General features: G+C 41.7%; 1 protein-coding gene across 1 annotated transcript in view; it reads left to right on the top strand.

Moving 5' to 3' along the window:
• Positions 1–20,471, top strand: part of myo1f (myosin IF) — a 43,064-nt gene extending 22,593 nt beyond the window's left edge. Inside the window, exons 7-28 of the mRNA XM_066695199.1 lie at positions 1,143–1,274; positions 1,778–1,912; positions 2,342–2,474; positions 3,067–3,263; positions 3,381–3,461; positions 3,874–3,960; positions 4,674–4,760; positions 5,031–5,198; positions 5,489–5,574; positions 5,901–5,982; positions 8,787–8,893; positions 10,638–10,736; positions 12,046–12,190; positions 12,596–12,710; positions 13,358–13,527; positions 13,777–13,922; positions 15,117–15,263; positions 16,007–16,155; positions 16,708–16,782; positions 17,131–17,335; positions 18,709–18,881; positions 19,112–20,471. Of these exons, the coding sequence (XP_066551296.1) occupies positions 1,143–1,274; positions 1,778–1,912; positions 2,342–2,474; positions 3,067–3,263; positions 3,381–3,461; positions 3,874–3,960; positions 4,674–4,760; positions 5,031–5,198; positions 5,489–5,574; positions 5,901–5,982; positions 8,787–8,893; positions 10,638–10,736; positions 12,046–12,190; positions 12,596–12,710; positions 13,358–13,527; positions 13,777–13,922; positions 15,117–15,263; positions 16,007–16,155; positions 16,708–16,782; positions 17,131–17,335; positions 18,709–18,881; positions 19,112–19,188 (2,796 nt within the window). The 3' untranslated portion in view covers positions 19,189–20,471. The remainder of the gene's footprint in view (positions 1–1,142; positions 1,275–1,777; positions 1,913–2,341; positions 2,475–3,066; positions 3,264–3,380; positions 3,462–3,873; positions 3,961–4,673; positions 4,761–5,030; positions 5,199–5,488; positions 5,575–5,900; positions 5,983–8,786; positions 8,894–10,637; positions 10,737–12,045; positions 12,191–12,595; positions 12,711–13,357; positions 13,528–13,776; positions 13,923–15,116; positions 15,264–16,006; positions 16,156–16,707; positions 16,783–17,130; positions 17,336–18,708; positions 18,882–19,111) is intronic.
• Positions 20,472–21,058: the final 587 nt, after the last annotated feature.

Genomic DNA, 21,058 nt, shown 5'->3' with positions numbered 1-21,058 from the left:
GTGGTTTGGACGCCCCTCTTAGATGATGTTCTCTCTGCAGTCTCTTTTGTTCTGCTGCAACACTTCAGTTAACCCCCCACTAGCTGATTTCCACACTCTGTCACACTTCAGTATCCATCAGCACTGGCTACCTTTTTCTGCATTTTCTGCAGTTACACAAACTGTTGCAGTGAATGCCATTACATTACTCTTCCCAGGGCATTTTTCTGTCCCTTTTCTCTGTGCAGATAGAGGTAGGTACACAGAAATATACTCAAACCTCTGTCAATCAAATGTTTTCAGACTGACCCAGTGGTTTGTGCTGTGGTTTGTCATCTGCCCATCATCATATGCACCAGTGACTCGTTAAGCACGATCGCTACATTTCTTAACACCATTTGCTTTTGACAATGTCTTTGTCACACTACTCATTGCAAACTGTCATCTGCATCCTCATCTTATCTATGCTTGCATGTTGACCACTCTAACACTCTACTACACTGGACAGTGTAGAGTTGCATGCAGCCTTTGAAATGTAATAAATAAATAAGCTACAGAGAAATCAGGTCTAGCTTTATACATTTCCTGTTTTATTTATTCTGTTTTTTTCTGTGTGTAATGGCTGCATGCCAAAGGCTGTCATTCCAAAAGATCTTAAAATGTGTTGTTTTCTGTTGGAATGAAATAGCCCATATGGAGCAAATGTGTTTTTTTATATATGGTAGAAATCTGGTAAGATTCATTTCTACAATATAGTGTCAACCTATGAAAATACATTTATGGACTACAGACTAAAATATATTTAACATATAGCCCATATATATTAAATATACAAAAAGGGGGACATTTTGGCAAAATATAAGAATTATTTCTACCGTACCTTTAAAATGTATATTTATTCTATATGGGCACCTAAGGCTAACAAAACATTTTCCTTTACATATTAATTGTTTGGAATTGAGTTCGCTTCAGTGTTACCTCAAAATATCTTGTGATATAAAAGGCACATATGTACTTCTAATCATCAGTGTGTTTGTGTGTATAAAAATATAGGGCCTGATTCACGTGTGTCACAGGGCCTGCGTAAAATAGAAATGATTGGAAGATATTTCCTTTTGGCATGTGAAAAGTATGTGCTCAGGTCTGCACTGCTCTGCTTGCAGGGAAAGTACTTTGAGATCCAGTTCAGTCGGGGAGGGGAACCTGACGGGGGCAAGATCTCCAACTTCCTGCTGGAGAAGTCCCGAGTGGTCAGTCAGAATGAGAACGAGAGGAACTTCCACATCTACTACCAGGTAAGCAACCCCCACATCTCCGGTCTTCCTGGAGCAGGGAGCCACCACACACTAATCCTGCAAGGAAGCAGTCTGTGTGGGCTACAGTATCACTGGACATTTTAAGGTATGCATGCTGTGATCTTTGTTAAAAAACAAACAAAAAGTCAAGCAAATGTAGACAACCTCCTCAGAATTAATTTGCTTTTCCTCGCTTCGTATTTCTTAATTTGTTAGCTCTGTATATGGTCATTGACTGGATTGTGATATTTGTATCAGATCCCTTTAACTACTAGCAGTAGTTCAGTATGACTAGAAGGATGACCATGAGGTTTCAAAAACCCAGGATGTTATGTGTACCTGATCCCCCTGCAAATGTTTGTAGTTTAACAAACAAAACCACTTTTGATTTGTTCTCGTCAACCCTCCAGTGGAGTACGGGCTGTGTATGTGGAGCAGGCTGTGAGAATGCTTTGCTGATACAGCCCTTACTTTGTGTGTATGGTTTTGTGTCCTACCTGCAGATGTTGGAAGGGGCTTCCACTCAACAGAAAGAGGCTCTGGGCATCATGACTCCTGATTACTATTTCTACCTCAACCAGTCGGGGACCTACAAAGTGGATGGCACAAATGACAGCAAAGACTTCCAAGAAACAATGGTGCGATCTTAGAAGATGTCTTCTGGTCCCTTTTAAAACGAGAGAGAAACATGGACACATTCTCACCTAGGTTCCCTTGTTGGTTTTTATCTTCCTTGTCACCTGGTTCCATGTCACCTGCGGTGGTTCAGGATATGAAGCTCACTTTGCAAAACAAACAATATAGGGTCAAGTTTTATGTAGATTCGAAGTTCTTTCAGACCCATTAAGGATTATTCACAGTAAAGGCTACATCCATTCTTAATCTACTTGCAAATCATAAATTACAAACCTGTACCCTATCACGGTTTATACTTTCTGCTATTTATAAATACAATTGGGATAGGATACAAGATCATTTTTTTTTAATTAAAGTTTTTAATTGGTCTATGCTTAGATCTCCTATGAATATTAGTGTAGATGTGAACTGTATTGTTCGCTTGTTCTCAGGAAGCCATGGGGGTGATTGGCATCCCCAGCAACCACCAAAGTCAGGTGCTGCAGATTGTTGCGGGCATTCTTCACCTGGGCAACATCAGCTTCATTGAGGCAGGCAACTATGGCAAGGTGGAAAGCACAGACTGTAAGTGACTGGGCCAGACTAGCTGAAATTAGCCCAGGACTGACCTATCCTAATTCCTGTATGCAGTGGGAGGGAGCTCAAATGAACCTAATTTACTCTGATTTAATTCCATTATATTTGGTCTTCCTTAGGACAGGAAACAACATTCTACCTCCAAGTCTTTTGTTGCAGTCATTAGTGTCTATTTTGCACCTGTTTTGCGCTGTCTTCATTGTTGGCCGGTGTTATACAATAGCAGGACCTATCGTTTACTTTATAGACACCATCTTTCTGATGTAATAAGACTACGCCCCACTTCACCCCAAAGGAAATCCTGTGATGAAAACCTTCTTCACATTCACACTCGATCTTTTCCACCCCCTGTGGATTCCTTACCCAGAGACATAAGAGGCATTTCTACAATTTACATTTTTAAATCGCCTTTATTTGATGAAGAATTTCATATTTGACACCCATGTGGCTGTAAATTTTCCTTGTCTTCATTTACTTGTTTTTTATGTATATGACCTTTATGACATTCAGTGCACCACAGTTTATTTGTTGACCCAAATATCCTTAAAGGGAGTAAAAGGTGTGCTCCTTCTGCCTGCAGTGTTGGCCTTTCCTGCCTATCTCCTGGGGATTGACCAGGACAGACTGCAGGAGAAGCTGACAAGCAGGAAGATGGACAGCAAGTGGGGAGGAAAGTCAGAGTCCATCGATGTGACACTTAATCAAGAGCAGGCCTGCTACACTCGTGATGCCCTGGCCAAAGCCCTGTACACCCGTATCTTCGACTACCTTGTGGAGGTCAGAGCTGCCTCTGACACAGCTGCACCGATCACCTGTAAAACCACATCCAGAACATGCAGACTTACCTCTAGCAAAGGTTTCTCCATGATTCTTCAAGCCTGTTTCTTTTCACAGGCAATTAACAAAGCTATGCAGAAGCCCTATGAGGAGTACAGCATCGGGGTGCTGGACATCTATGGCTTTGAGATATTTCGGGTGCGTAGGATGCGTCTGAGCAGCGTATTGTGTGGTGTTAGTTTGAGAATGTGCATAACCTTTGTGAGCATGAAATCTGCTGCATTACCTGGCTGTGCATGCTTACTGTTGGTTGGCACAGGGCCAAGGGCTGGATAGCCATGGGGAGGACATAAGTATGGGGTGCCCAGCCCACAAAGGGAGTTGTGCTACTGCTGCTGTTTAATGTGAGTGTCAATATGTGTGATGTGTTAAGCTGCTGTAAATAAGTCTGTTTAGAGTGTGTTCAATAAACCGGGGGCATTCGAGAACTGTGAGTACGGCTCCCTCTCATTATTACCACAAGCATCCGCAGTCACTTCAATATTATGAAATCTGTTAATCACTCTTTTAAGCCTCCCCTATTCTCAAACCCCATTCCTCTCCCTTTTAGAAAAACGGGTTTGAACAGTTTTGCATCAACTTTGTCAATGAGAAGCTGCAGCAGATCTTCATTGAGCTGACGCTGAAAGCCGAACAGGTAAAGTAAAAGCAGCATTATGTTTCATTGAAGGCTAGTGCCAGTCCATTGAAAGTAAGATGTACTCTCAGATGTGTCTCAGCCAGTCCAGATGACAAAAATTGCCATTGTACTCCCGCAAACCCCCCTATGGTCTGATTTAGCAATTCAGAATTGTGAGTTGCAAAATTAATTTACCTATCATTACTTTTCCATGTTACGTAAGTATTACATTAAATTTAGGTTCAGTGCCATTTTATTCTGGGTCATCACAACACTCGCTAACAAACTTTTACCACACTGATTCTCACCTTCAGGACAGTAATCATATTTTTTTGCAGATGACCTTTAACATATGTTGAATGAAGTTATAAAGGCTGCATACATAGTGCCCAGTACATATAACAATGACTTGGTTACTTCAAATTTAAATAAAAAAAGTGTGTTCAGTTGGGGTTTATAATAGAATGACAGGTGGATCAGGTGTGAGATGTTTAGGTTGGGCTGACAAAGTTTCCATTTCACACTTTGGCTTGGTAGCCGAGTCATTATGCATTACCATAGCGCAACATTTTTAATGTAAAGTTCACCTTCCACAATGTGTAAGGATTGCAAAATGATGGTAGTTATCTTATGCGTTATCTGCTGAATGCATTGCCCTGCTGCTACAATGGCCATCTTCTTAGGACTGCTGTAGCTGTGCACTAACTTGTTTATGTCACGGTCTCCCACAGGAGGAATATGTGCAGGAGGGGATCAAGTGGACGCCTATCGAGTATTTCAATAACAAAATCGTCTGCGACCTTATTGAGAATAAATTGGTAAGCTTGCCCTCACTGACCCAAACCTGATGGATTCCACGTAGTTCTTGTGATATGCATGTGAAGAGATGAGTCCTGGCATGTTAGTGGTTTGACACAGTCCACTTTTCAGAGGTGACTAAAAAAAACAGGGTGTCAGCTGCCTTTGATATTCTTAAACCGTAAATAATCTTGGGAAAGGGGTTACAGTTGACAGGTTTAATAATGTATTTGTTTATAAGACCTCAGCTGCTTCCTTACTTGTTGTCTGACCTCCCCCCTGCCCCACAGAACCCACCGGGCATCATGAGTGTGCTGGATGATGTGTGTGCCACCATGCACGCCAAGGGTGAGGGGGCTGACACCACACTGCTCCAGAAGCTGCAGGCAGCGGTGGGCAACCATGAGCACTTCAACAGCTGGAACGCTGGCTTTTGCATCCATCACTACGCAGGCAAGGTGTGGAACAAAGGCAGTGGGGAGGAAGGAGGCTGGATCATGCTGATTTGTTGATTCATTTAAACATCAAAATCATCCTGCTTTACACCCCCTCAGCACTCCCAGTGGAGCCATTTGCATCCCCCTGTGTTGGTACTTCTTCATTGATTCCACTGTTGTAGCTTTTTGCATTGGTCCTTACCTACTGCGTTTAAGATTGGTTTAAAATAGCTTTCTGGCAAAGTCTATTGCACGTTATGCAGTGTCAGGGGCTGTGCTGAAGACTGGTGATGGTGTCTCTCCTGGTCTAGGTGTCCTATGATGTCAACGGCTTCTGCGAGAGAAACCGTGACGTCCTTTTCAATGACCTCATCGAGCTGATGCAGAGCAGTGAGCAGTAAGTGGGCCATTTTCCTCCCTGACCGCTGTCAAAGAGAAACACCATTGGCAATTCAATCTCCATCAATGAGCTGACTCAAGACGACTCAAAACCCAAATTGACAAATCAATAATGTTTTGAAGGCAGGCGAATCCACTCCCCAGTTTCCTGGGCATTTGTTCTTCATGTGTATACTTCTGTACCACCCACAATTCCTCACTGTTAAAGAGACAGCAGTTGATGAATCAGACTGCTACAGAGTGTCTTTATGTGAAGGTCAGGTTGAGGAAGGCCAAAAGGGCAGCTGTGTACTGTGATGCTCACTGTTGTTCTTGTCTCCATAGTGACTTCATTAAAAGCCTGTTCCCTGAGAATCTCAACACAGAAAAGAAGGGCAGACCAACCACAGCGAGCAGCAAGATCAAGGTCTGAGACAATATTATTATTATTAATATAATTATCGTTATTGTTGTAATTCTCTTTAAACTTGATTTATCTCAACGGCCTACACCAGTGCCAATAGGAATGCAATATCATTGAATACAATACAGTGCATTATAATACAATACACTACAGTGCACTGCAATACTATTAGAGCATCAGTGGGAAGGCTAGGCATTGGTGACCCTTGTCTAACAACAACAACGACGTGTAAGGCCTTACAAGGCCGCTAACTAAAATATTCCAATTGACACAGAACAGGGGATTTGCAAACTGTTTGGAAAACTGCAAATGTCATACCTATCTACAAGAAAGGGGATAAAACTGAGCCTAGAAATTATAGACCAATCAGTCTCACCTGCATTACTTGTAACATTTTTTTGACTAAATGATTAGACAGAAACTACAGGAACATCTGAATGAAAACCATATTCTCGGTGATAGTCAAAATTGGTTTAGATGAGGCAGATCATGTCTTACACATTTTTTGAACATGCAACTGCAGCTGTAGATCATGTGAAAGCATATGATATGATATACTTAGATTTTCAGAAAGCATTTGATAAGGTTCCACACCAAAGACTGATTGATACTAAAATTTGAAGCTGTAGGAATTTAGGGTTAAATAAGTAGATGGATTATGAACTGGTTGATGTATAGGAAACAGAGAGTGTCGATAAGAGTAGTTGCTTCTAACTGGAGTGAGGTTGTTAGTGGAGTTCCACAGGGATCAGTATTAGGGCCTGTGCTTTTTCTAATCTATATTAATGATCTGGACTCTGGAAAAGTTAGCAAGCTTGTCAAATTTCCAGATGGTACAAAAACAGGTGGCTCCGCAGATACAATGCAGATACAATCTCAGCAGCACAGGTTATTCAAAGGGACAATATTCAGTTGTGGGCTGACATCTGGCAGATGAAATTCAATGTGGACAAGCGCAAGGTATTACATGCAGGTAACAAAAATTTCCACTATAATTACATTATGGGAGGAATAGAACTGGAAGAAGTAACGCATGAGAAAGACCTAGGAGTCTATGTGGACTCCTCACTTTCCGCATCCAAACAATGTGGGGAAGCAATTTAAAAGGCAAACAAAATGCTAGGGTATATTGTAAAAAGTGCAGAATTTAGAACAAGGGAAGTAATGTTAAGACTGTACAATGCACTAGTTAGAGCTCATCTGGAATACTGTGTACAGTTCTGGGCTCCACACTTCAAGAAAGATATCGCTGCTCTAGAGACAGTTCAGATGAGAGCAACCAGACTTATTCCAGGTCTGAAGGGAATGTCCTACTCTGAGACACTGGGGGAACTGAACCTTTTCACCATGGAACAGATAAGACTACGTGGGGACTTGATTCAAGTGTTCAAAATCATGAAAGCCATTGACCACGTTAAAACAAATAAACTTTTCCAGATCTGTAGGAAAACATGGACCATAGGACACAAAAGGAAATTGGGCTTAACAGCATTCAAGATCCTTGGATCACTCAGTTATTAATGGACACCAAATGGCCTCCTCTCATTTGGTCTTATGTTCTTAAGATATACAGATATACTGATTCTCAGAAGCCAAGACAATAATCCAAATGCAAGACAAATAACACGCCATGCGTATGCTGAGGATTAATTATTATTATTATTATTATTATTATTTATTTATTAGCAGACGCCTTTATCCAGGGGGACTTACAATATTAATATCAAAATTATATGAATTAAAGTAGATGGCTAATAAAATATATTTTATAAAACCTACTAAATTACATATGTATCTTATTTGTTAGAACTATAACATAAGAAAGTATCTCAGGTGATATTCTGTCCTGACATTGACATATATTTAAATTTGTGGGTGTGTGTACATATGTACTGTATATATATATATATATATATATATATATATATATATATATATATATATAAATAAAGCTCACCAACCACGCACAATTGTGGTCTGTGAGACGTGCTGTCAGTTTGGTCATGTATGTCCCTGAAGGGCCTACTTCAAACTCAACAGATATCAACACCCCTGGCTGTATTTCATTTCATCCGTTCGTTTCCACAAAAGTGACTTTCGCAGCATGATTCGGCATCATATTTTGGTTACAGCTGCCAGCACAGCACCCTGTACCATAAAAGCACACCACCTGTGAACACGGTGTGGGTTCCTGGCTCGCCTTCAAGATGCAATCCTTGTGGTCTGCACTGTTTCGTAGTAGGTTTAAGGCCTCTCTGTGGCTTCTGAAAATGTGGCAACAGAAAAAAAAAATTAAACTGCCATTTGTGCAGGTCATTGCACTGAGCATTGTAACCATGGGCTCTCCTTTCACCGAGGAGCTGTAGTGCTGGAAATATGCATTTGGGCATTCCCAACTCTCCCTTGTGATGTGCATCTAACCTTCTCATTTGCTGTTGCATTGATGAGTATATCTCTATAAAATGCTGCCACACAGGGCGGATTATAGATATGTCTTCTGCTGAGGTGAGATCAAAGTGAAGTATAAAATGGAAAAAGGAGTGGGTGATTTATTTGTAGAGAGCTTATTTGAAGTGTACACTGATTAGTCAGCCATGTAGTAAAACATACCATGAACAAGGACTTGCTACCCTGAAATGCCCTGCAGTCATGTGAGTGTGGTGTGTGTGTGCTGCCCATGGTTGTAACCTGACTTGTGCTCTGTGCCTGCTAGGTTGAGCCTCTACCAGGTGAAGTGCATATTGAAAATGGATGGATGGATTATTATAACATCTGCATGCTGGTGTGTTGGTTGTCTTTATCATTAGAAACAAGCGAATGACCTGGTGAACACACTGATGAAATGCACCCCACACTACATCCGCTGCATCAAGCCCAATGAGACCAAGAGGCCCAAAGACTGGGAGGAGAGCAGGTCTGTATCTCCACACAGTGCTTTTAGCACCACTGTTTACTTCATACAGAACTTCAGGGCCAGTCATCACTGAGATCCCCCTGGCCCAAGACATTGATTCTCAAGAATGAGATCCTAGCAGAAGTGCTCTTTGCAAGTTGCATTGATTGTTTTTGAATCCCTCCTTTCCTTTAATGGCTGTTAGGAAAGTAAGATTTGCTTAAGCCTGTAGAACCCAGTGTGACAAAAATATAATATCCTGATTTGCCAGGTCTCTGTGTATGACATGTATGTCATGCTGGTTCACTAAGGGTTAAACAAGAAGAGAGAGAATTATTTTTAACTCCGCAGACACTGTGTTTGCTGAGTTGTGTGACTTTCACCAAAAAAATAACTAAAAAAATTGAACTATGAACACCCTTTTCTTAGGAAGTATGGTGCCCAAAAAAGATCAGGGTAGATTATGAAGTGAAACTTCATGATTTCTAAGAACCTGCTTTGGTTACTTTTTATTTTGTTCAGGTTTTTTTATTTTGTACATTTGAGTAAAACAAACGAAATACAGTATTGTGCAACTCAACTTATCATGGGATTCAGATTGATCAATCTGTCATAACAGGCAAGTGTTTTGACTTATTTGTTTATAAGCCTCCCCAAGATGTTTCCACTGTCCATCTTTGATCTGTTCTTCTTGCAATGTGTCCCGCCCATTACCATTTTAAGATTTTTACTTTTTCAAATGTGTTTGTTTGTTTGTGGATCTTTTTCTATCTGTTCTTGTTGTTTCAAGCATACATATTTCCATGCTTCTTTGCATTGTCTGCAGTTTCTTTAACATTTGTAACACATAACCTCATTGTGTGAAGAAATGCTGTTAAGTTAGAATGCTTTCAAAAATACAGGTGCAAGTGTACCTAGATGAATTGATGCTGTTTTGAAGGCAAAGGGTGGTCACACCAAATATGGATTTGATTTTGATTTTTATTCTGTTCACTCACTTTGCATTTTGTTAATTGATAAATATAATCTATTAACATGTCTATTTTTGAAAGCATTCTTATTGTACAGCATTTTTTCACACCTTCCTAAAACTTCTGCACAGTACTATATATATATATATATATAGAAAGAGAGAGAGAATGAAACTTAGCTGTAAGTTCCCCTAGATACTGAACTTTCCACAGCTGCTACAGAGCTCCAACAAAAATTTCAAATTTATCTGAAGAGGGGGCAGAAAAACTCACTGCTCTTGTTAATAACTTGTTTGAATCAGTTTGGCACTTTGGTAGGCCCTTAACAATTATGCTGAACAATATAGTGTTAAACATCATCTCTTTCTTCAACTTTTCCATAAAGAACATGCCACTATTGTTTCTATGTTCATGTTTTCTTCCATGTGTGTTTTGTACTAAATCTTTTGCAATGTTTTTCAAGATGACGGTTTGCATTCCTGAGGGGAGTTGATTAATGTAGGCGGCTGTGTGTGTGACGTTACCTGAAATGGCTGGAGAAATGCACTTCTCTGGATTGTGATTTTGGCAGGCTGCAGACCCTAATCTCTGCCCCAATACAAGCAGACACTTTGAAAAGAATTAGAAATTGGACATACAAAACCCATTGTGTGAAACCCATTTGGTCTCAGAGTGACCAGTTATTGTGGCCTAGTACTTTTGTAAACAATAGCGGAGACCTGATGGAGTTTTGTAAAAGAAGCAGTGTTTTTTTTGTGTGCTGGCGATCAGTGAGAGTGTGCCTCTGTGCTCAGGGTGAAGCACCAGGTGGAGTATCTGGGTCTGCGGGAGAACATCCGAGTGAGAAGAGCTGGATTTGCTTACCGAAGGGTCTTCAACAAGTTCCTACAGAGGTGAGGACTGGAAAACTGCTTATATACTCCTCCCTCATAGTCTCACTTGCCTTTGTTAGCATCTTTGTTATTTGGGTTTCTGTGTAATCCATACATAGGCCACTGTAGTTAATGTGTGTGTGTGTGTGTGTGTGTGTGTGTACAGGTGGGTTACTGCCAATGCATGTTTTAACTGGAACAAGGCCCAGAGATTATAAAATTACCACCGCCCCCCACCCCATTTCTTTCAAATATATATAAATTGTCCCCTTTATCCACCACACAAGCTGGATGTCTTGATGTCAGTATCAGCCTACATGCACATCTGCTCTAGGCCCTGCATGATGCTGTTCTGTCAATGTCAGTTCTTTATATAGTATATAATTCTTGTATATAATAAACAGAAGTAGAAACAGTTCTGATTTAGTGCTGACGGTCAAATTTATTACATACTTTAATTACACAGGCCCCCACAGCACTCTTAGTGCTCTTAATAACTTCATGGGATTAATTATTCATGGGATAAAAATCACCTGACATTCCCAGGTATTAATTGGGTATTTCCGAAACCTCAAAGACTGGAGTTCCCCACCCCTGATGTCCAATATGCTTACTAGCAATGTTTATAAATAAATAAATACATACATTCTGTGACACTGCAGGGCGTCTCACTGTGGGGGCATAAAACAGGAAAATAGGATGGCTGCTACATACAAAGGAAATGGATTTCCCTTAGTGGTGCAATCCCACAGCCACAGGCCCAGATATGGAATTCTCACACAGACACCTGACAGCCCAGCCGGAGTCACACACCACCTGGCGCTAATGGCAGGCTCACAAGAAAAAGACAACACCCACAATGCCTAGTGTACCTGAGGGGAAATGCGCAAAGGGCATTAGGAGAACAAAGAATGAAGAACAAAATAATTACTGTGTGTATTGTATATTGTGATTGGTCCGTTGTGACCTGATTTCATACTGAGAACCCACTTTTGGAATTGACTTTGTGCTGGCCCCGGCCAACGAGTGCTCAATTGACCGCTGTCTGCCGAAGCTGTTTGTCTGCACTTGATAAGCTGATTAGCAGCTCAAGGATAGAGAGGGGGTGACCAAGTCTCAGCAAGTGCCCCACTCAGGGTAGGTGTTTTTTTCCTATTGGCTTTGTAATGGCTCTGCTTCTTTACAAAGACATCTCCAGAGATTGCTGGATCCATCTGCAAATTTTAACTTCAATCCCAGAGCTCATAAGTCCTACGCACTGCAAAGTGTTACAATACATAAATGTATGGAAGGGTTCCTTCTGTATATAAGTGTTTGTGTGTGTTGACAGGTACGCTATCCTAACATCTGAGACATGGCCATGTTGGCGTGGTGAGGAGAAGCAGGGCGTACAGCACCTCTTGCGCTCGGTCAACATGGACACTGACCAGTACCAAATGGGCCGCACCAAAGTGTTCGTGAAGAACCCTGAGTCGGTAAGCAACCAAGCAGGCCACCAAATATCACCAATTGACAGCTTCTGCATCTTCCACATCTGTATCAATTTGTGTGCCTTCCTGCATTACAAAGTGATGTGTGTAACAAGTAGACCAGAGACAAATATCTTCAGCCAATATGAGCAGCTTTAAGTACTTCCAGGTTTGAAAGTTTACCACATCCACTAAAAAAACAACAATAAAGCAACAGTGAATCTGCACCTGCAGTATATTCAGTGCATTCTGCATTGCTGCCTCTGTCTAACACGTTTGCTCTGCTGTCTGCACTGTGGTCTTGCAGTGAGAAGACATCTAGTTGACTACAGTGCCAACTAACTCCCGTAGTCTTAGTATTAGTATTAGTACCACACTCAGTAAATGCCCTTCGATGACATCCCACTCCAGCTTTTCCTATTGGAGGAGATGCGGGAGCGCAAATTTGACACCTTCGCCAGAACCATTCAGAAAGCCTGGAGGAAGTACATCGCCCGGAGGAAGTACGAGCAGATGAGGGAGGAAGGTTAGTTACCGTGGGCTCCAGGCCCCATAGTGCTGGACAATCTCATGAGGAATGCCAATCCTAACCATGGACAGTAACATCAACTAAACAAATGGTGTATCACACTGTTTTCCACTTCTCTGATGTCCCACCCCAGCAGTTTGTTGGCAGTGTATGCAATTGTTGTCCCTGTATTGGTTATTCATCTGACTGATGTAATCAAACATGGTTTACATCAATTGAAGGTAATACAAATGTTACATTAATTGTAGTGTACTTATCAGGAATTAAAACGCCATTGCACAGCTGGTTAATTTGATGTCTCTGCAAATGTACTTCATAAACAAGAATGTAAACCAGAAAAGGATCAAACTTCTGTGCAGTAGGCATTGTTTCGCTGGCCTTCCGATCTGCGTGGTCTAGTTACAGTAAGAGCACTCAGTGTAAGAGAGGTTCCAGCAAAATAGTATTTTAATCTGGTGCGCAGGCTCGATAAAATCACAGTCCAACATAACCCACTTACTCGCACACAACAAAGCACAACAAAATGACTTGTGCTGTCCTGTCTTTATTAGCTGTAGGAGGTTAAAAGGCAGAAAGAGTAATGTGATGTGTTGCGATGCAAAAATGGCCATGCTGAGTGTTTCCTGGTGTGTGTTTGTGCACAGCCTCTGATATCCTGTACAACTCCAAGGAGAGGCGGAGGAACAGCATCAACAGGAACTTCGTGGGTGACTACCTGGGCATGGAGGACAAGCCTGAGCTACGGCAGTTCCTGGCCAAGAGAGAGCGCATCGACTTTGCGGACTCCGTCAACAAGTACGACAGGAGGTTTAAGGTAGGGGAAAGTCAAATGCAATCTGCCCCCCACTGCAGTCAAACTTCTGTCAGCCATGTATTAGTCCCAGTGTGAAAACACAGGTGTGTTTCTAAATCAGTGCATGATGGGAAAGCAGGAATAGGTATTTTGTTTCATCACATCATATGCTGTTTCTAACCTGTATACTTTAGTATACTGCAATCAGAGTGGCTGAAGTTAATATTAGAGACATCTGATCTGACTATTCCCTCTCTCCTCTTCCCCCAGTCCATAAAACGTGACCTCATCTTGACCCCCAAGGGTATTTACCTGATTGGACGAGAGAAGGTAAAGAAGGGTCCTGAGAAGGGCCTCATCAAGGAGGTCCTAAAGAGGAAAATGGAGATTGCCACCATCCGCAGTGTGTCATTGAGGTGGGTCCCTGCTTATATACCCATTTTGCAGTTCAGAGGCCCCTTAAAATGCCCCTTCCTCAGAAACACTAGTATAATCTGTCAAGAAACATTGACATGGCATTGCACAGGCACATAACTTCAGCTTTGGAGCAAAACCAGGTGCAGCTGATGTTTTTGAAAACTACTCTAGACTCAAAAGTAGAGAGTGAAAAAAAAATGTAATGTGTGTTTTGACCAAATAAGTTAAACACTAAAATATACAATACATTTGTGTGCTGTACAAGTTTTCAATCATGACTTGTGCCATTAAAGTGATAATAACATGAAGCAATACAAATGTTTGTTGTTTCCCTTGAAAAAAATAATAAAAAAAATCATACCCTGTATGCTATTTTTCAATATCAGGTGTTATGAATTTCATAAGCCTTAGACTTACATAGAAAAAAAATATTTAGACTTGCATACCTTTGAGTTATTATTATTATTATTATTATTATTATTATTATTATTATTATTATTATTATTTCTTGGCAGACGCCCTTATCCAGGGCAACTTACAACATAAGTGCAATACAAAGTGCAAGAATACAGTTACAAATTCAAATTTACATTAAAACAGAGCAATTCAAAATATAATACATTTTACAACTTCCAATTTACACAGGTAAGTACAGTAAGTGAGGTCATCCTGGAAAGTAAAAGCTAAGTGCTGTCAAGATGTTAGGTCACAGTCAAGGGCTACGGGAAAGGGAGCAAGGAGGAAATCAATCAATAATACAAGTATTAGTAACGCAAGAAACATGATAAAAAGCTGTGAAGTGCTATCTAACGGGGATTAAAAGGACTAATATTACAAGTACTGTCTGAAAAGCCAGTTCAGACTGGCATTTAAACTACAAGCCACCCGAAGCTTTGACACTCTGCTGTTAATATTGCTTTTGGTGCATCGATGGTTTTACAAATAATATTTAGCTGTGTTTTGATATGAACTATTAATGTGAGTTTTATGCTGGTATGTGTGTGTATGAGTCAGTCTGTGTGATGTGCTTAAAGTCTGGTTAGGTTGCTGTATGTGTGCGTGGGGCTGAGTGTATGTGTCTGTCTGTGGCTCCATGTGTCTCTGTAACTGCCTGTGAGTCAGTGGATGGGAGTCTGACAGTCTGTGTCTGTGCTTGTGTATCTATGTAACTTCTGACCTCTGTGTCCCCTTAGCACGCGGCAGGATGATTTCTTTGTGTTGCATGAGGCAGAGTACGACAGCCTTCTGGAGTCCATGTTTAAGACTGAGTTCCTGAGCCTGCTGTGTAAACGCTTCGAGGAAAACACCAAGAGCAAGCTGTCCCTCAACTTCTCTGACCGGTATAACTCCGCCTCGCAACTCTGCTGCCATTGAAATTACACAGACAGGGACATTGAGCATGGCTTAGCTCTAATTGTTTTCCTCCCACACTGGAAACCCCAATGTATGCAACATTTGAGATAAAAGAGTATAAAGTAAATGGGGGGATAGTCCAACTGAGGAGTCACAAGGCTATATGTGTCCAAGCTGTTTCAAGTCCACATGAATTTAAGGAGAGATTCAGCAAACAAAACATTGGATGAAATTTTCAAAAGAGAACAATTATTATAGCAATATCACCAGAGCATCTTTATACCACTCAGTCATGTACAGCAGGTTTCAGCAGGTTAAATCTGTAAAACCCTATCCCTCTGGCTAGTATAATAAGAACATAAGACATTTTACAAACAAGAGGAGGACATTCAACCCATCATAACTAAGTGATCCAGTCTATTTTTGAATGTTCCCAAATTGTCGGCTTCAGCCACATCACTGGGGAGCAATACTTGTATTGGTAGTATAATACGTATTTTCATATCTTCTCAGACTTATGCTTATTGCTATATGTTGTATTTTGCGGTAATTGTATTTACACTATATTATATAATGCTTTCTAGAAGTGTTTCTTGTGAAACTGTAAGTAACCCTGGGTAAGTGTCAGCTGAGAAGTAATAATAATCATAATAATAATAAGATAGACCACACAGCTGCAATTTGCTACAGTGTGGCTCATAGCTCCATTCCTTCCCTCCCCGCTCTGCAGGATTGATTTCAAGGTGAAGAAGGAGGGCTGGGGCGGCGGGGGCTCTCGCTGTGTGGTGTTTCAGCGGGGCCAGGGAGAAATGCCCCAGATAAAGCCTAGTGGGAAGACTCTCACCATCTCTATAGGGGATGGCATGCCCAAGACAACCAGTGAGTTACCAGGCAATTAGGGGCTGGAAGGGGGGGGGGGGGGGGCAGGCAGGTGTTACTCATGACAAGCAGCCAGCTGCCCACGGATGACCAACTGTTGGGCTCATCCCAATTCAAAACAACAGACTTGTGTAATACATAACAGTTACAGTACAGTAACAATAGCTCAAAATGTGTTGTAGTTGATTGAAATACTATAGGTAGACAATTTTGTCTGACACTAGTGTTTATGTACATCAGTATTTCTATTCAATGGCTTTTATTCTGCCATTTGATATTATACAGAATTTTGACCTGAATTTCAGGAATATCAGAGCATAGACTGTGCATTGTAAAACCTGTTCATAAGAACATAAGTTTACAAACGAGAGGAGGCCATTCGACCCTTTGTGCTCGTTTGGTGTCCATTAATAATTGGTATATGCTCATATATTAGACTGCATATGAGCTACAGAACATGCTCTCAGCTTCTGCTAAGGAAAAAATCAGTTTCTTCATGAGGGACTTGTCTGGCTATTGTCTCTTAAACATGTTGACTTGTATTTGTTTCAGAGCCCACCAAGAAAGGAATTCCACAGGGAGGGGGGGCAGGAAGGAGCCGTGCCCAACAAAGACCTGCCCCAAGAGGTAAAGCACCAATCATAGCCCAAACTGAGATACATAATTAATTATGCACAGTTTTGTGTATTTTGGTAGCATGAGCCATGACCGCTTATTATGAATGTAAAAGTTTCGTAGAATGAGTAGCTTAGTCCATATTCTTTGGGGAACAGTTCATTCCAGTGATTTATGCTTGTTTGGTGGTGATCAGCAGAGTGCAAAATTTGCTATACTGGCTGCAGCAGGGAGTGGAAGAGTGTACGTACCACAGTGCTGGAGCGTGATAGATTGAAAGGCAGGTGATACAGCTACACAGCCCCTCTCCTCCCTGTGCTGGCTGTGGGTTGTGACACTGGGTGTACTTTCTCTCCACAGGGGCTCACCAGAACGGGGCGGCTCAGTTCCCCCATGGTAACCACCAGTCCCGGGAGCAGACCTACTCCATGCCCCAGAAGCAAGGCCGCCCCCCCTCCTCGGTGCTCCCCAAGATAAGCTCCCAGCAGACCAGGAGGGCCCCGGCCCATAGCAACACCCAGAAGGACCTGGACTTCCTCAATGTGCCTGACCAGGGCCAGTCAGGGTAAGGCACTTCTCTACTACGGGCACTGTCTATTCTATTGGTTTCCTTTGCAGTGACTGACAAAAATTGCTGTTCTTAAGAAAGAGATGCATCAAGGATAGAGTTTACACTTTTTTTAAAAAGACTTACAACTAGGGCTATGATTTTGTCACAGAGATAATTGGGTTTACCTGCCTGCCTTTTACAACATTTGTAGGCACTGTCATTTCATTTTAAGACTCATGTGAAAGCTGTTGTAGTAATTCAATTCAGTTTGCCCCATAGCTAGTGTAACGGGTTGGGGGGCCCGTAACAAGAAAGGGATGTATGTAGGCGGGATCTGGTCTTGAAACACACAGTAGGGAGGCAGGCAGAGGGTACAAAACAGGCTTGCTGTGGTTTTATTGCTTCCCTTAATGGCAGGCACAGTGTCAAAAAGCAAAACAAAACCTAGCTCTGTGCGAGCACTAACTAAACGTAAACAATCCCTAACTACAAAACAAAACACTAACAATAACAGTAAATGCCCGGGTCGGTAGAGCCGAACATCGGGCAAACAGAAGCACAAAGGGATAACGCAGGTTCGTAGTCACAGTGCCTAATCAAAGTTCGTTACCGGTGGGAGGTTGTCAGACAATCCGGGGTTCAAGAGGGAGAATGTTCCAGGTCCAGAAAAAGGGTCATAAGCCAGTGAATCCGTCAACTGTGAGCTTTACCCTTCTTTCTCCTGCTCTCCTGCTCTCCTGCTCTCTTGCTCTTCCACCCTCTTCCACCCTCTTGCCCTCTTGCCCTCTTGCCCACCTGTGCACCTTGCGACCTTGCGACCCCCCGCCCCCCGCCAAGCATGCACACACTGGTTCGCTTCCGGCTTCCTTTTATAGGGGAAGTGGTGGGCGGGTCTATGGTCATCAGGAGCCCTGATGGCTTCTGGGGTTTGGAGTCTTGGAGGAGGGGTTTTGTAGTCTCCTCCACTGAAAGACCTGCCCTGACCCCAGCCTTGCCTCTCACACTGCCACACTAGTATGATTAAAAGACGTTGAAGCATTTTGTGCTATGGACATCAGATACGTTGTAGAAATTTTGAACACATGTTGCACCGTGACTGATTTATTAATTAAACAGAATAATAATTATGATAAAACATTAACGGTGTTGTGGAGTTACCTTGATACAATGTGATCTGGAGGCTGTTGCTTGGTGCAGCCACGTCAGCTGTTGGTCTTTCTTGTGAGTAAGTCTTTTACCATCTCTGTAAAATCAGGCCCTTAGTTGGGATCTTATATTTTCTCATCCATTTAAAGCAAAGTTTAGATCTGCTTTGCGACTAGACTTCTATGCACATGTGTAATTGTGCATAGATTGTGTGTAATTGTGCCTGTTTTTATGCTATTTAGGATGCAGAGGAAGAAGAGCATCAGTCAGCGCCCCCCTCCGGCCCCGCTGGGACACCCCCGCGCCCAGCCCCGCCCCCAGGGTCCACGTTGTCGGGCGCTCTACCAGTATGTGGGGCAGGATGTGGACGAAATCAGCTTCAATGTCAACGACGTCATCGACCTCCTCAGTGAGGGTGAGTCTCATTTTTCGTGACGAAGGCAGGATTTCAGTTGGACTGCTGTCCTCGGGCCAGGGGAGCCACTGGGGCTGTCAAATTTTGGTCAATCATTTGATTCACTTATTGTGAATTGGGTTGCTGGTCCACAGTTTTAAAGGGATCATGAAGTGTTCCTCTCAACTCAGAATGGATTATCTTTTTTCCCCTACTTATAATTTTGTCCATTCCTTTCTTTCTCTTCACAGATCCATCGGGCTGGTGGAGAGGCAGATTTAAAGGCAGAGAGGGACTCTTTCCTGGGAACTATGTGGAAAAGATCTGAGAGTTTTCTGCCACAGAATTGCTCACTGTCCTTGCCTCCTCTTCCCACATTTTCCCCCCAGTCAGCTGTAGACAATCCTTTTGGTACCAGTATCAGGAAAGGAGCACCCTCTAAAGAGTTGACAGCACTCTGTCTTTTTCAATGAGGAGGTTTGCTTTACTGCCTTGGAAGGTTCAAACGAAAGCGCCCTGCAGCGATCAGCCTCAGAGAGAGATGCTCATTTAATGAAAATCCTTAATGACCTGCCGCACGCTCTCTCACACCTCTCCTCATACAAGAGCCAATATTCCCATTTCATTCATTTCCTACAGCCCTTACAAGGTTTACAGCCCCTTGAAATCATTCCGAAACTCAGTGCTCTTTACCAGTCTTTTCCATACCTTTCTATCAGGTGTAAAAAAAAAACTGGCACTTCTGCTCTGCTTTACATCTTTGTCCCAGATGTGTCTCAGATGAGCAGAGTCAATGAAGTCATGCAGTTAATTGAGCAAATAAAGCATGGGTGTGATTGGAGCCCTAGATCAGAATGTAAAAGATGTGCTCTACTTGCACAAGTGTGTGTGTTTTGTTTTGGTTTCTGAGTTGGTTCATTTGTAGGGAAAGAATAATAATGTTTATTGTTATAAGAATAATTCAAAATTTTGGAATTTGTTTTATGAACTGTCCTTACATTTAAGTACATCTCTGGAAAGAAGAGAAACTGCAACTGTGTCTAGTTTGAAAACAATATTAGATCAGTTAAGCTCTCCAGTCCTATGGGAAAGATAGTACAACAAAGAGCCTTGTTTGGTTGGGAGTTTGATATCCCTAAATACTATGTCTTTGTTTTGTTTCAAATGTGTTTTTGGTCTCGCTTCAACTCCAAGTCACTTCAAATGTGGCCAGTTGCTGCAACTGTAATACAACACATTTTCCACTTGGTGTCAGTATTGTATCACTCTATGGGTGGAATTGAACCTTTCCATACAATGTGAACTGAAACCTACAGTTTCTACAGTATATGGGTTGTGTCGCATATTACAGTGCACTGCATTTTTATTACAGAATAAAAATTGGCATTAACAAGCAAGCACAAAGCTATGCACATGCTTTGCAGACAAGGAACAAAACTTGCAAATACCATTATTTACCTTAGATCTGAATTAAAAGAAAAGTGATATACCCCAGTAATAATATTTTTTTAATAATAATAATAGTTTGTGCATATGTATATTAAGCCAGATGTATGGATGATCTCTTTTGTAAAGTCTAGATTTCTTAGGTTAAATAAAAATGGAAATCAGCTTAGTAGTGCATACTGGACTAACTGCTATGTAGTTCTATTCTAAAAACGTATTTGTGTTTATAAGGTCCAAATTCTGGACAAGGGAGGTTTTATACTCAAAATCAAGGAAAGGAAGCTGAAAACTCAGGGAAATATACCTCACAATTTACACTATAAAAGTTCTTGATAACATCACAGTATTGTTGCTGCAGTCATTTGATTAGTACCCTCCTTATTTTAAAACTACACTCCTGCCAATAAAACCTTACATAAATTTTAATCTCAAGGAAAGCCAACCAAAATACTGATTGTATAATGATCCTAGGGAAAAGCTGCCACTTTGTAGTGGTAAAATATAATTTTATTGTATAGGTGTGGTTCCTTCAGAAGACTTGTTTTGTATTTATCCAGTGCTGAACAAGCAGCCAGTTCAAGATTACAGTGACAGCTTGACTGTTTCATTTGAGGGGGACAAAAGGTCACAGGTTGGAGGGGGAACTATATTATCTACAACAGTGGAGAGGGCCATTTTAATGGGCTAGACGTCCCTCTCGGAAACATTAAAAACTCCCACTGGGGGGTATTGGCTCACTGCTTCACCAAGTC

The sequence above is a fragment of the Amia ocellicauda genome, chromosome 22 (assembly GCF_036373705.1).
Source record: "Amia ocellicauda isolate fAmiCal2 chromosome 22, fAmiCal2.hap1, whole genome shotgun sequence".
NCBI classification, from domain to species: domain Eukaryota; kingdom Metazoa; phylum Chordata; class Actinopteri; order Amiiformes; family Amiidae; genus Amia; species Amia ocellicauda.
This window is presented reverse-complemented; position numbering and strand designations above follow the sequence as displayed.